The 15,940-nt window shown below is 37.9% G+C and overlaps 1 protein-coding gene across 1 annotated transcript in view; it reads right to left on the bottom strand.

The window, feature by feature from the left end:
- Positions 1 to 248: 248 nt before the first annotated feature.
- LOC105383460 (probable G-protein coupled receptor 158) overlaps positions 249 to 15,940 on the bottom strand; it is a 132,096-nt gene continuing 116,404 nt past the window's right edge. Inside the window, exons 10-12 of the mRNA XM_038113085.2 lie at positions 10,616 to 10,721; positions 2,720 to 2,866; positions 249 to 1,383 (exon numbers count right to left, since the gene is read on the bottom strand). Coding sequence (XP_037969013.2) covers positions 775 to 1,383; positions 2,720 to 2,866; positions 10,616 to 10,721 — 862 coding nt within the window. The 3' untranslated portion in view covers positions 249 to 774. The remainder of the gene's footprint in view (positions 1,384 to 2,719; positions 2,867 to 10,615; positions 10,722 to 15,940) is intronic.

The raw sequence follows: 15,940 nt of genomic DNA, 5'->3' as shown, positions 1-15,940 counted from the left end.
GGCTTGTCATTTCTATTGCATGCTTTGAAAACGCAGGTATTTTTATTTTAGTTGCAGTACAGTTTCGTTCCTCGTTTATTCAATTAATCATGGTATAACTTGTAGAATGCAAATGTACTTATCCCAGATATTTACTCGCGTATAAATTTTATTCCGGTATAGTTATTCTCGTGTAACGTGATGTTTGGTCGAATCCACCCTAAGCCGAATGGGAGTTATTCTGAACAAGTATTGTTCTACGACTTTTGAAGTTGCATAGAATGTTGGTTTGAGTCACACACTTTCGACTCAGTATAAAATTTTTGCAACACCCTGTGTGACTGTTAACAAGTAGTTACGTCAATTACGGTAAATAAGATCGATAAATAATATTTTATTATGTACTTAATAATTACTTAACCTTAAGATATACCAGCTTTGATATGTTTTAACATGTCTAGTGAATATAACGAGTATTATTTCATAATTATTTTGTTTTTTATTACGAAATTCTATCATCACAGATTAAGACTAGCTATGTACATTATTAGTATTATTTTACAGAAGTAGATGGAATCTGACTCGAAATAAGTACACCTTTTTGGCCTTAATTCGTGCACTAGGGTGTCAAAAAGTATTAGTACAATTAACAATTCATTATAACAATCCCTTGTAATTAGCAATGCTTTAAAATTATTTCCTTAATTATTATATTATAATGAATTACAAATATGGAACGTTTTATATCTATATATCTTACTATAACAGATTCATTATTGGAAATTATGATCTCACTCAAACTGTGACTTCTTCTGTGAACCTACTTTTATCATCTAAATTAATCACTATGGCATGCGTCCTCGCATGGCCGGATCTCACTCTCACATTTTCAGAACTATTCGGACTGCACTTGAGTTCACTTTTACTATCTTTGAAGGAGCCGTTGCTACTCACTTCGGGAGGCCTGACGTCACTGCAGTTCGCTTCACCGGATATTTTGAACACACCGTTCGCCTCCGCTCTCACTTCTTTTGTTTCTTCGATCACTTCAGTCTTCCTTTTAGGGGAGTCAGTTGTGACGTCAGTATTGCTTATTTCTTCGTGGTTAGCCTTTTTAACAGGGCTGAAGGTTTTGTTTTTGTAAACTGGCGGTGGTTCGAAGGTAATTTCTCGGCCGCTACTGCTGGATTCCTCTGCGGGGGTGACTGTGCACATGAGCCGGTCTGCCACAGCACTGAATATGGTGTTGACTTTCATGGGAGCGGAATGCTCCGTGGAGGCGGGTTTCTTGTCGTGCTGCGACGCCGCGTCCCGCATCGCTGTGATGCGCCGTGCGATGCTCGCCCCCGCCCCGCATCGCTCTCGAAGTTTCTCCAACTGGTTGCACAGTTTCCGAAACTCCTCCTGTAGGTAAAAATAACGGAGTGAACGTTAAATGTAATTGATTGGGGGTTCTTGGAAGCATGTTAGATTTTATTTCAAGTTAGTGTGTGAATGAGAAACCTGTACATGAAAGAGCGTTTTCAGGTATTTCGAGCGCGAAGGATTTTATACATACATAAATATTTGTAATAAAGTATGCTTTTTCTATACGTCGCCTCTCTTTGTAGGCGTTTATGTGGAAGTAATTTAATTAAAATGTAGCTCAATGATTTCTGCAGAGTGAGTATCAAATAGTATTATACCTAGTATACCTATAGGGTTCATGAAAAATTCTTATTTCATAAAATATTTGATGAATACCTAAACACCTAACACGACTATCGAAAAACTTTTCTTTTCGCATTTTCAGAGTTTGCCACATAACGAAAGTTGCTCAGTAAGTATTTCGGATATAATTATGCTGACAAAATACCCCATATAATACATTAAATGCATATTATACTATAAAAACGCATTCCTACCTACCTGGTTTAATACATAAATACAGGCAGAAATGCATTTCTACTTACCTGGAAAACAATTTCCTACTCGAGTGTGTGGGTTATTTATTATAATACGCTACTGTAAGTTAGAATCCAGCAGACAATTCTGTTATTTATGTTTTCTTGCTTCGTTTCCTTGTCACGTCCGGGGGCGGTGAGGTTTTGCCTCATTATGTAAATACCTCACATTACGCTGATGATGTAGGGGATCGTTCAAGAAAATTATAATGCTACCTCGTACAGAGGTCAAGACATTAAGGGGGGGAAATGGCAGCGCATGCTTGCGAAGATAACAAGTCACATACAACGTAATTAGGGATAAAAAGAGTAATATTTTAATACTTTGTTTCTAGAGTAGCTTGTAACTGAAGCTCTATAAAGCTTACCCGTGAGCATCGCTTTGCCGTAGAAGGTTTTCCTGTTAGGTTTTCAGGATAAAAAGCGGTTCACTCGTTCAGCGGTTTGCCAGTGAACGAGAAATAAACTAATAATCTTTATCTTATTAAATTTTCTCCTTAGCGTATGAGTGAGTGATAAATACTAGATCATGACCAGAGGACTGAGCAATCACGGTAGCTGCCGCCGCTGATTGCCCAGGGTAGGCCGGTTGTATACAAGGTACGGTTGACATGTCAATCGAGGAGGTTCCTTTCGTGAACCTCCCATTAGAGTTGGAGTCACCTGCATGGTGTAAATGGACTCTACCGGGAAGTGATTAACTCACCCCTAACTCTCTCTCGGTCATATTATCACAGAAGCTTGCTTGTCGGTTGGTCATGGTGTAAATGGACTCGCCCGTCTCTGTGTCAACTCACCTCTAACTCTCTCTCAGTCATGTTATCACAGAAGTTGGCGGGTCGGTTGGTGGTCATCGTGTAAGTGGACTCGCCCGGCCGCGTGCGGAACTTGCCCGCCTTCTCCTTGTCCTTGTCTTTCCCGTGGCCCTTGTACACCATGATTGCCTGCAGGAAATATACATTAATGAACGTGATTGATATTATCGAGAGTGGTCGCTCAGATATGGCACTCTTTTGTCAAAACCTTAAGCTTCTTAGGCGGCTAACCGTACAGTCAACAGCCCACTTTCTCCTACTGTGTCTTAAACGACACACCAACAAAATAAAAAAATAAAAAATTGCGGGTAGTTTTATTTATTTTTGCTCCGACTGAAGTTGGCGCTTGATAAACAGTTTATTTTGACATCAATAATAGCAGCTGCTATGGTATAAATAACAATTAGTAGAGATAATAGACGCATTTTTCCTGAAATAAAAATGACATATTATGTATCTAGCCTATCTGAAACCTAGTTAAACATTGTGAGATTTGGCGTTTCGACTTTCTCCGTGTTCGGCATCATAAGGGTCACAGTGACAGTTAAATAAAGTCCATTTTTCTCTCCACCTTTAGTTTGCAAGGTGCGGGTGCCTATATAAATAGAGTGAGTCGCCCGCGCGCCTCAGTTGTAATATCACCATGCAGAAATGACTAGGTTTCAGATAGGCTAGATACATAATATGTCATTTTTATTTCAGGAAAAATGCGTCTATTATGTAGTCTGAGCCTATCTGAAACCTAGTTAAACATTGTGAGATGTGTTTATTATCGCATGGTGGAGAGAAAACCAACTGTGACCCATAAGCTACTGATGAGTGTATCAGTAGATAAATATTTGAATCTATAAATTTATAATGCATAGATTTCTAGGTAATAGATATACTAAAAAGAAAGGTATAAGTATACATAAGACTTAAGTACTTCCTTAATATTCCTGACTTGTCAGAAAGTTATGGAAGGTATGTACCTATACATATAGGTAGGTATTTATACATATGGATACACACAGTGGCTCTTCGAAAGCAATACTTATAAGTAATTATTGATCAAAATCTTGTTATTGTCAAGGCAATATTTTTAACATACACTAGCCGAATGGATGGAACCAGTGAAATGCTTTGCAACAATATTTAAAAGTTGTAAAATGTAGAATATCGATCCAGGCCGCTGGGGCTCAGGTCAGCACATGCTGACTAGGGTATGTAATTCTGGACTGACCTCAGAAATGCAGCAGCCGACCCTGGAGCCTCGAGGACCTGCTCAGTCAGCCCTGTATGACGACACGGCCTGCAACACCTGGCGCGGCATCTAGTCCTTGGAACGAGGAGTGGTGCTTGAAGGGAAGATAATTTTACTAAATATCTCAGCCTCATCAGCTACTGGAAAAGATTAGATGAAGGCTGTGACACTGGCGGATAACTAAGTATTCAGTTTTTCAAAACATGATGCAGGTCACTATATTCATATTCTAGATTGACAAGTAACACACAGTCTAATTTTGTATTCTAACTAACTCGGCGGTTAACGAGTTCCTGTGCAGTCCTACTAGGAAGGAAAGTTATTTTATAAGCCTTTGCACCGATTTTGTGGGCTACTATCATTCTGTATCATCATGTGTGAATATTATGAGCTCTGGCAGCATTCCTTGGTAGATGACATCAATTAATAAAGATTGATTAACACAACAATAACAATTATAATAGTTGATAAATGAAACCCGGCTATCATGTCTTAACTGGGTAAGCAAATGATCAGTCATGCCACCAGGATAAGTAAAATGTTCAGTACTTCATATGAAAAACATTAACAAGGTCACCTTTAGGTATGTTCGTCAACACTAAGGGCAGGTCTCGGCCAAAACCTTAAGGCTTCGCCTTGTTGCAACTTCAAAGATACGTATGTAGGTACCTACTTACATTGTTGTAGGTTCGATTTTAAAACCATTAAGTCAACCTAGATAAAACAAAATAAAATAGCTCGATTAAATAAAGATGGTACGTAAAGATGTTAGTTGTACCTGATCAGACCTGATGCAACGACAGCCAACATAGACTCTCTAATCTGTGGAGGCAACAATCATGGTGGCGGGAACATGGACAGTTGGACGAGCCACCTCGAGCCTGACTTATCAATCAGAACTGACAGTTCGCCAACAGCAGATAGCTTGCGGCTATCTATAGGTAAACTTAGGTAGTTAGCTATACCCAAGAAAAATTCCTTGGACATCGATATTACAGTGGAACTGCGAATAACTGTGACATTCTTTAAAACAAAAAGGCTTGTTGTGGTTGTCCAGCTAAGGAAGGTTACCTACTTCAGCGACCTGGTATTGCATTCTGAAAGAACTGCGAAGAGCTACTATTATGACTAATAATTATTACTTATTTAGAAAGTTTTCAGCAAACTCTAATAAATCAAGCAGCTATCACGTCACCGCTGCCCGGTTATAACTCTGTACTAGCTTAGTAGATATATATATACCAGTTCTAGCCTTCAGCTAGAGGCCAGGAGCTCCTAAATGAGATGCGAGTACGAGCATGACACAAGTAATTTTTTACTTGGTAACTAGTTACGTAACTAACTGAAAGATCCATAAAACAGTTGAGGATTACTAAAATGGAATTGTGAAAACGGCACGTCTGCATCTTAACCAGTCAGTCTAAGTAGTTTCAGCAGATACAGTGTTGAAAAATAGTTATGAAACGTTTGCGCCAGAATCAAATTAAAATACATTTTCATTAGAGAAGCCGTTTAGGCATGAATAGGTACTTTCACCCTTTGGATTGTGCTCCAAATGATGACCTTCGAAATTCATAGAAATTTAATGACGACTGCCATTGTTTATTATCTAGCCCCGTACATTGAGTAGGGCTGCGGCTACACGTGATGTGATACACAGTACACAGTAGGTATATGCATGTTCCCAGAATAGTGGAAGTTATAATTTTACCAAAAGGTAGTCGTCTCGTGCAAGAGCACCGTTACTCGATTTATTCGATACACAACTAGTAGACAGCTGCTGCGTAGGAGGGTCACGCATTTTTCAACAAAGAGCTCGGATACACACTCACAATCCACTGGGACATAAGTAAGACAGCTAATATGGTGCCACTCAGAAACCGCGATGACACTCCGATCATGATCACCCGACAGTAGGATCATAATAAATTCGGTAACTTGTGAAGCGGTATGGTATAGCAACAGTGACTTTCACGAAATCAGGAATTAGCTCAGTGCTTTTAGGTTGAACACTCGCCGGTGGGATTCACTTTGCTCACAGACGAGAAAAGAAAATACTCAAAGCTGGAATCTGCCGATGTGTCATGACACTTAAGATAGTGTCTGGGGGGTCACTTTATATCACGAAAAACGAACTTTCAGTGCACTGCGGCGCGAGCTATCTGTTTGTATGTATTAAACGTGCCGATTACACGACAGCTCTCGTTCGTTCGTTTCTCATCAGTATAAAGTAACGCTCCTGTACTTACCGTGCGTCACCATTCCCATGAGCAGTCCAATGATCTTTAGGCAGTTTAGAACAAAAGCTGCATTAGACAGTTTCTTCAGCAGAGACATCGAAATAAAAAATTGATTGCACAACTATCCCCAGGAGCAGTCTACAGGTCACTTTGGGCAGTTCAGAAGAAAGCTGCTTTAATAGAATACCCTACCTCAGCCGAGGCATCAAATTGAAGTGCTATAACACTTTTAGAAGCGGTGCACGTACGTTACCCGATTTGTCGTCATCCATGCCGATGCGGCTACGGCGACTGCAGGTGGTTACTCAGGCTTCGTTGGTGTGCCCTTGTATGGCTATGCTTGGCAGTAAACGTTCGTCTGCATATGCCAAAATCACTGATGAATAGCGCACGTTACTCGATACCTTCTAAATAAGTCACTCCTAATGATGGCTGATGATGATGATGACCGTGCTAGCAATAGTGCAGGCGGTTCCGCTGAGCATAAAATCTCTTCCCAGACAGGGGGCGTTTGGATCCGGCAACCAGAACAGGAGTGCCAGGTGTGCGCAGCGATGCAGGTGGGACAACACAGCCGCCAGGGCAGGAGTACATGGCTGGGTCTATGCAGCGATGCAGGTAGCACAAAACGGTGGCCAGGGCCAGGACCGGGTATACAGCCGCCAGGGCAGGAGTGCATGGCTGGGTCTATTCAGCGATGCAGGTACCACAAACCGGTGGCCAGGGCCAGGACCGGGTGTACGCTGCGATGCAGGTGGCACGAGACGGCGGCCAGCGCAGGAGCACAGGGCCGGGTGTAAGCTGTGATGCAGGTGGCACGAACCGGTGGCCAGGGCAGGAGCGCAGGGCCGGGTGTACGCTGCGATGCAGGTGGCACGAGACGGCGGCCAGCGCAGGAGCACAGGGCCGGGTGCAGGTTACACGAAACTTCAATTTCACCGAATCGGCCTGCCTACCCTCAGCGGGTAGGTACCGGCGGATCACATTACTCGCCGCACATGCCACAATGTCCCAACATACTGAAACTCGGAGCCACGTGCTTCCTGTAAAAAATCCTATGACGGTCCTGGAAAGCTCCTGTTTGTAAAGCCTTACATAAGCTATAATCAAGTGCATTATTGTAATAGCAAAGTTTTTATCAACTGTTTTCTAAAAATATTAGAAATTGAGGGTAGAAAAATATATTTTTATTATTTTTTCCTGTATAAAATTAACATATGCTTTACTTAAAGCGGTCATTAATGTAAGTATCTAGCTCAAGCGCCACTAGTAGGACCGGAATATGTGATCAATCATCACCACGACTATTGAATCGGACCCTACTGCGTGGGATAAAAACCCCAAGCGCCGGAGCATTATGACCAGTGGCTGAGCTTTTAAAAGCAGTAAATAATAGCATTTTACTCACGGCTTATCAACTCAAACCTTCGTTGCGAAATCCTCAGCAATGGCTGCGTGCGCAGCAGCCGGCAGGCCCCGCGCCGCCTGGTCCGCATCACGCTACAGCTCCCGGCAGCGAGGACTCCGCAAATTCAATATTATATTTTTCCCCGTTCGGAGCGAAGCCGACGAGAACCGTGGCTACATTGAGCCATTTTGCCGAAGTGTTCACTTCAAAAATCAAAAACCAACTGAGGCGCGCGGGCGACTCACTCTATTTATATAGGCACCCGCACCTTGCAAACTAAAGGTGGAGAGAAAAATGGACTTTATTTAACTGTCACTGTGACCCTTATGATGCCGAACACGGAGAAAGTCGAAACGCCAAATCTCACAATGTTTAACTAGGTTTCAGATAGGCTCAGACTACATAATAAGTATCCACCCTCAACATACCCGAGCAGTGATAGATGTCACGAAGAATAGATTGAGTGGTTTGTATTTTACCAGTGGCTCTATAAATATAAGATCAAACTGCTTTCATCTATATAATAGTATAAACGGGATTATCCCTAGTAAAAATTTATAATTAATAATTTTCTGAAAAGATGCTCTAATTGTGTAATTTAATATTGCAAAAATAAAAAAATATAATTTTAGTTACAACTTTAATAAAATCCTTTCTTAGAAAAAGTATTCTGCCTTGAGATTTTTTGCAAACAAGGTAACTAATATCATATTTTAATTAAAAACAAAACTAAAAAGAAAATATAAAAAAGATACTGGCTCAATTTAACAAGTTTATTATTGCTTAATTTGGTATCAATTAGCAGTTTTTTTCGTTCAGGAGAAATTTGGTGCTATGTCACTGGTTTATAGTGTAAACCAGTGACATAGCAGGTTTTGCAGTAGCAAGAACCTGTTCACAGCATACCAACTAAACCTATATTTCTTATTTCTATATTTACTATTAATACTGAAGTGCCATGAAGTTATCTCCACAAGCCTCGGCCATGAGATAAGCGGCGGATGAAGTAGGTCGATTGCCGTCGATCGGCCTTCTTGGCAACTTTTAACAAGTTTACCCCGGAACACTGCACGCGGGACAATGTGAATGTGTCTGAAACTATTTGTATCTACAGAGTGTGAAAAACACCCATCTTTTAACGTCGAATAGGAGAGTCATACTACTCATACTAAACAAATTTTATTTTTTCAACCTTGTATTTTGAGAACGCGTTGCCTCCGTAGAAACTACGTTGGTTTAGAGATTTTAACTTTTATTTTTTGGAGTGAAATATTTAACTACAGTAAGTATGTAAATGGATTATTAAGTGTACAGACATTTAGAGAAAGAATGATCAAAATATACAAAGAATGTGTCTCATTGTGAATACCTACCGTAGGTGCTCAATAATTATTATAATTATGTTTAATATGTAAAAATAAACTATTTTTAAATCAGTGTTATTCACTTCTCCTATATTTTAGAGTTTATGATCCCTCTCTGCCGGCGATTCTATCAAAGTTGGAAGCTGGATGGGATTACTCTATGCTCACATCCGTTCAGTCTTGATCGAAAATTTTATATTTTAAACTTTAATACTTCACTTTTGTAAACAAATCGTCATACACACAAAAGTAGGTACACTTTTCATAAAATATAGTACCTAAGTATCCGATATATACTTTGCATACAAATAAAGGTACGCTTTTTATAAAATATAGTAACCATCCGGATTAATTTCCGCACTGGAAACTGATCTATAAAATATCAGTTAAAATAGGGATATGGTGCCTATTTTAATTTTGCTACGACCTATTATAACTATAGGTATTTTGTCTTATTAATTATAGATAAGGAATATAAAAAATATAATTCCCACATTCCACAAGCCGTAAAACGTAAAAGTTGTTGTTCAGAATGGCATCCTGAATCACATTCTGGTTTCGTATACCACTTTTGTAAGACTCTGTATATGCAGTGTGTCGTTTTTCGGACCTGACAAACTTTAAGGGTAGATTCTACGAGTAATTTCATCTAAAAAATATCCCCATATGTGGGGTCCAATCTCAATATTCAAGAAATGGCAGCCATTTTAAAGTTTTAGATACTTAGTTTTCATAAAAAATCATATCTCGAGATTTAAACGCATTACGGACATGAAATAAAATGATTTTATCCGCAAATAGTTATATGTATCCAATAAAAATATCCACAACCATATTGTATATTTATAAATAACATAATATTCAATCATTTATACTTTTAAGATGCAGATAATCTCATATAATATTGTAAAGTTATGCACAAACATTGTCGGCATGGATACAATACAACGGCAGAGTTGCGGTTTATAAAGATAAGGCAAGTTAGCAAAAGTTTAACACTTCTACTTAGCATGCAAATGTTTAAGTAGGTAAGTGTAGTGTTAAAGATTGTACTATTCTGCTTTTACAAAAATAATCAAATTTGAATACTTATAATAATTCCTAGTAGGTATCAAACACTGAACAAAACTGTCCGACACTCATAACACAGGTTCTGCCTAGCTTGGGGTCGGATGGCCGTGTGTGAGATGTTCCCACATATTTATTTTTATTTTTTAAGTAGGTACCTAATGTAAATAAATTAAAAAACATAAAGATATGTTTTTTAATTAACATTTTCTTTATAAAATTTCTTTTTGGAGAACGGAAACAACATGTAACCTACACAGGACTATCTACTACTTCAATCACTTTAGCCTGAAGTAACTGGAAATGCCCCAAGAGTAGTAATTTTGTAGCATAGTTGTTGTTTGCGTTTATAGTACTTCATATTGCGTTGCAGTGTTGTTATTACTTTGCTGCAATAGGGATCTATTTATAACTCTTTCATTATACTACCTTTTACCTTTTAAAAATGTCATATTTTTTTACTATATTAAAAAAATCATAGAAACAAAAGTTTTTTACAATGACTTTTTGAGTCAGCCCTTTTTTAGCACCCTGTATAAGTTGTATAACTCTTACCTTACTACCGAATATGAAGAGCAGTAGCAGGGTGACGGTGAGCTGCGTGTGACAGAAGAAGATGATGTACAGGAGGTCCGGGTTTGCCGGCGACTGCAGGAACAACCTGCGGATAAATATCACCCTGTAGTTTGTAAACTGGAGCCGAGAAATATAACGCCTATGCACAACATAACACAACAAACTAAAATATACAGGGAGTTGCAAAAGTTGTATGCCTAAAGAGGGTAACTCAAGGAGTCATAGTGAATCACTTTGTTTCTACGACGATATTAACAAGAATGTTACTTTTTACTATGGAGAAACATATTTTTCCGCTTATTTCTCAAAACAAAATTTGTTCACACTGATCCCTGGCAAGTCCGGTTTAGTACACCACCTTTTATCAACCGGTACACTTAGGTACCTACACATATATATTGGTTAGGACAACGTCATTCCCAGGTTCGATTCCCCACGGTAAACACGTCTGGTTCAAGTCGACAAGACGGAGTGACAGACAGACTGACAGAATGACATTGTTGTGTCTTCTCTAAATCCACAGGGACGGCAAATGTCAGACTTGGAGATTGGAAATGAGATTTTTTGGACAATTTATCATTTATTAGTAAGGAATTTACTTTTAATTTGATTTATGATTTCGTATAGGATAAAACCTCTACCTAAAACTAAACGAATTAGGTAGAAATACAGATTTCCTATCTAGCTAAAGTACCTCTACTTGGTTAGACTAGTACTAACCCCTATTTCACGCTCAAACGCATTCATCTTAACACCCTGTATACTTCCAAACATATCCTACACTACACTCGTATCCTACAAATATGATAAACGGACTGTTAAGTTAGATGTTTGTTACTCTCAGAAAAATTGAGGAATTTTATTGTTATGGAGGAACATGACAACCAGAATGACTTAGATGTAGTTCCACAGCCACGGAAAAACGAATAAACATTCGTCTGAACGCATCATTCAAAAACAATTCTTCCTGCTCTGAAAATAAAAACTTTAGGACAGACGTTTTAAATAACGATCACAGACAGCAACTTTAATTTAGTTGAAGGCCACTTTACTTAAGTTTTTAGCAACCTCTAAAAGTTTAAATGGACGTTTCATGTGAGTTAAAGTTTCCTGTTTTTGAGTTAACAGCTAACTTCTGGTGGATGCATGCTTTAACTTTGCCTACAAAGGGCAATGGCATTAGCTGGATTAGAGTGCTGCCAAATTGCAGCTGTTAGGGGCGCCACTTATCCCAATTCTATCCAGCTGTGAGATCGTCCAGTGAGGGGCACTGTGTAGTGACACTCTGAGTTGCACAAAGGAACTTTGCATTATATCAGCATTAAACTTTTGCTGCCTTGCGTTGACAGTATACGGACAGAAATAGGCAGATTTAATACCGACATTAGCTTAAAGTTCTTTTCTGCTAATTGGCATCTTAATTTCAAAAGGTGTGCCAAATTTTCTGACCGTTACAGGTTATAAATGTATTCCTAAGATATTGTATTTGGAGTAATTATGTTTATGAATCGCCCTTTACATTTATTTATTTATTCTTTTATTGCACAATTTACAAAAGTAGATGTAAAATGAGGTGGACTTAATGCTAAGAGCATTCTCTACCAGTCAACCTGCAGGAGGTTAAGGAGCAGAAAGTAGGGAAGTGCAAAAAAATAACAAAAATCACAATCAATCAATGAATCTCACAAACAAAAAAACCTAGACAAAATCTACCATAATTATACCTACATATATAAAAAAAAATATATATAAACCTATACCTAACATTCACATATATATATGTATATATATATATATATATATAAATATTAAACACTAAAACAGAGGTACATGAAAAGGCTTTCTTTCTTTCTTTCTTTCTTAACTAAGGATTTAAAAAGTGCACGACTGGGAGCCTTCCTGATAGACTCAGGGACATCATTCCACAGACAGACTGCTGAGACAGAGAAATTGTTGTTTCTAAACGCTTTCTTTCATCTTACTGTAACACTCGACCTCTCTGAGATTCATTTAAAATAACTTTACTCGAAAATTAGCTATACCTACTACTAATAAAATAATAAACTCGCAAGCAATGAAAAAAATCCATCCATTATTATTATGTAAACCAGTCACCAGTGCCCCATTTTTAAAACATTAAAATTTGAAAATCAATTTAATATTCAGGTTCTTAGTTGATAATGTTCTGATGCGCTGTTAAATGTAGTTACATTTCGATTTGGAGTAATTAGGTATGATGCTATAATTATATGTCACTGGAACATTTTCATAGCTCGCAAGTTAAGGGACATAATTTATTATGCGAGTACGTGTACTGCTGTAGCTATTTACAAATATACCTATTACCTACATATTTATATTGTTAAGAAATGAAATAATGTATTGCGGGAAAAAGCACAATAAAATGTTACGGAAATAAATTCGAGCGTATTCCGTGAAAACAAAGGAATGTAATCAAAATGAAATGTTAAATATTCAGATACAATATAATTTTAATACCACGGCACAAGTGTATCGCTGTAAAATAATGAAACACCAGAAAAATGCCACGATTGCAAGCATTTTCGCGTGTGGGCTTTCAGTTTTCCTCTTTAAAACGCACCGACTGCTTATAATATTCATGAGGAGGAAGTGAGTACTGAAACTGAGCTTTATTTTACCAGTATGTACTTACTTACACATAAGCTTACTTATGAATGGTTAAATTACCTATATTATTAAACTAGATTTCCGCGCGAGCTTTGGTTTTGTAGGATGTATGTACTTATCATAAGCTGTTTTTTCTTGAATAAAGATTTATTCTATTCTATTCTATGCTAAAAGGGATTCCCCTATCAATTCCATGATATATTATAAACTATTAAAGCCACCGTTAAATAATAGCCTTCAACACTCAAGGATAACGTATCAATACAGGGTGGTGCCAAAGTGGTATAGTTTAACCAAAAGGGGTGACTCGGACGGTCATTCTAGAAAATGGTAACGTTTGTTCTACAACTTACTGAAAAAAATACTGTTCCCATAGTCAAAAGTCACGTAACCAACAAAGTTTCTATAAAGCAACTTTTTACATTCGAACACAAACACATCTCCCCTCTTTATATTATTAGTAGGTATAGAAGTATACCTCTATTAAGTACGATAAGCACTCTCGCTTACTCTCATAATCTCTTGACGCGTATCCATCAGCGCGAATTTGCGCCTCGTCTTACTTGGTTAATTCATTATTTTATCCACTCTTTGCCATCTGTCTCATCCCAGAGATAGAGAATGCGGGCTTATTGCCATATTTTGGTAAAATATTTTTGGCGGAGCACTTTCTCTCCTCTTTCTTTGTAGGGTACCGTAGCTTGAGAGGAAAAAAGGAAAACCTTAAAGGATCACTTCTGTCAGTCAAGCAAGGCGCTTTATCTTGGAAAAGCGTGGAGATAGATACCTAGTTTTTTTAAACATAATTATATTCACAGGCTTGCTGCAGCCGCAAAAAAGTCGCTATACTATTTCAAGCACATTGATCTACTAACGAGAGTTAATTGATGAAATTTCACTCTATAGAGAAATGTTTAAAATATTAGTAAAGTATAATGCTCTGCTAAATACTTATTAGAAGTTAGTACTGAACTTGGCAATCAAAGAACGCAGAAACTTATTGAATTTGTTTCTGACAAAGTAAACCTTTTGATTTGGTTACAGATTTCTCATTTTTATTATTTGTATTTGTAAGTAAGTACTAATACTAACATAGGTCAAAATAAATAATTTCAGTATTTACCTATTTGCGTCTGACACGTACACACCGTACAGTCAGTTTCATAAGTGGCTTTATCTACACTTTTCTACATACCTCGTCAAACTAACAATCCGTCAATGTTTTAATGAATATTTACTTTACAAAGGTTAAAAAAACCCTAATTTAACACTATAAGTAGCATAATTTTAGAACGGCAACGCAAATTTTAATAAAATATAGCTAAGAAGAACACAAAATAAACGAATCGAGTATCGGTTCATCCGTTTCGAAGCTACGCTACCACAGAAAAATACACAAACACGTTAAACTTATAACATCCCTCTTTTTTGGAGGGAGTTATATATAAGTTTAATAATAATAATAATAATATGTGGGGACATCTCACACACGGCCATCCGACCCCAAGCTAGGTAGAACCTGTGTTATGGGTGTCGGACAGCTGGTATATCTACATAAATACATAGATAGATAGATACTAAATATAAATATCAACACCCAAGACCCGAGAACAAATATCTGTGTTTAAACAAATATCTGCCCCAGCCGGGAATCGAACCCGGGACCTTCGGCTCAGTAGTCAGGGTCACTAACCACTACGCCATTCGGTCGTCAGTTTGTGAGTACAGTACAAAAGTCTACAGATAATTGTGCAGCTAACTGTACCAAGATTGGCTAGGAGTTACTCAGGTATGGTTTCATATATTTACCTTTATCAAAAACTCATTTTGTCCCAGTGAAGCCATTTACATTGTTGACGACTGAACAATACTCCCAATTTGAATAACTCAAAGGAGGAAGCTTATTCTGTAATTTAATAATATACTCATACGGGTAACATTAATTTTAGATACAGTACCGTGTTACTAAGCAATCGAGACTATTAAATACAATTAAGGTTATGTTTGCAATTTTTGTATTCTACTTACAATGTGTAATTACGTAGTCATCTGGTAATACGTACTAACTAAACAAATCATCATCACAACCCATCAAGTCCCCACCCCTCTGCTGGGGCACGGGTCTCCTTCCAATGAAGGAAGGCTTTTAGGCATAGTCCACCACGCTGGCCTAGTGAGATTTGTCGGGTAATAAGTTTAGTGGGCAACTAAACAAATAACCGTCAGGGGTTCCGCTCATCTCGCATAATCTTTATTGACCAAAACTCATTTCGCATAACTCGTATGGTCTAAACTTTTTTGGCCGAACCATCACTTTGCCAAGACTTATGTGGCATAAGGCTCGTTTCGTCTAAAACTCTTTAGGCACAATCTTTAAACACCTAAGTTTCGTTTGCTCAAATTTATGTTCGTCTATACCTATGTATAATCTTGTATCTCCTAATGTTATCTTAATAAATAATATATTAAGTATGTAGTAAATGTACAAGTTGTGGTATTTTTCTCCTACATCCCGAAAATCACGATATTGTATGATCAAAAAATCGAAAGTTAACGACCAATATAATTATTACAAACCCCATGAGATCGAAACCTAAAAATAGGTGCGACGACGAGCAAAGCGAGGAGGAGCGTGTTAGGTGCACATGTTCATCA

The sequence above is a fragment of the Plutella xylostella genome, chromosome 5 (genome assembly GCF_932276165.1).
Source record: "Plutella xylostella chromosome 5, ilPluXylo3.1, whole genome shotgun sequence".
NCBI classification, from domain to species: domain Eukaryota; kingdom Metazoa; phylum Arthropoda; class Insecta; order Lepidoptera; family Plutellidae; genus Plutella; species Plutella xylostella.
The sequence above is the reverse complement of the archived record's forward strand: the minus strand, read 5'-3'. Positions and strand labels throughout refer to the sequence as shown.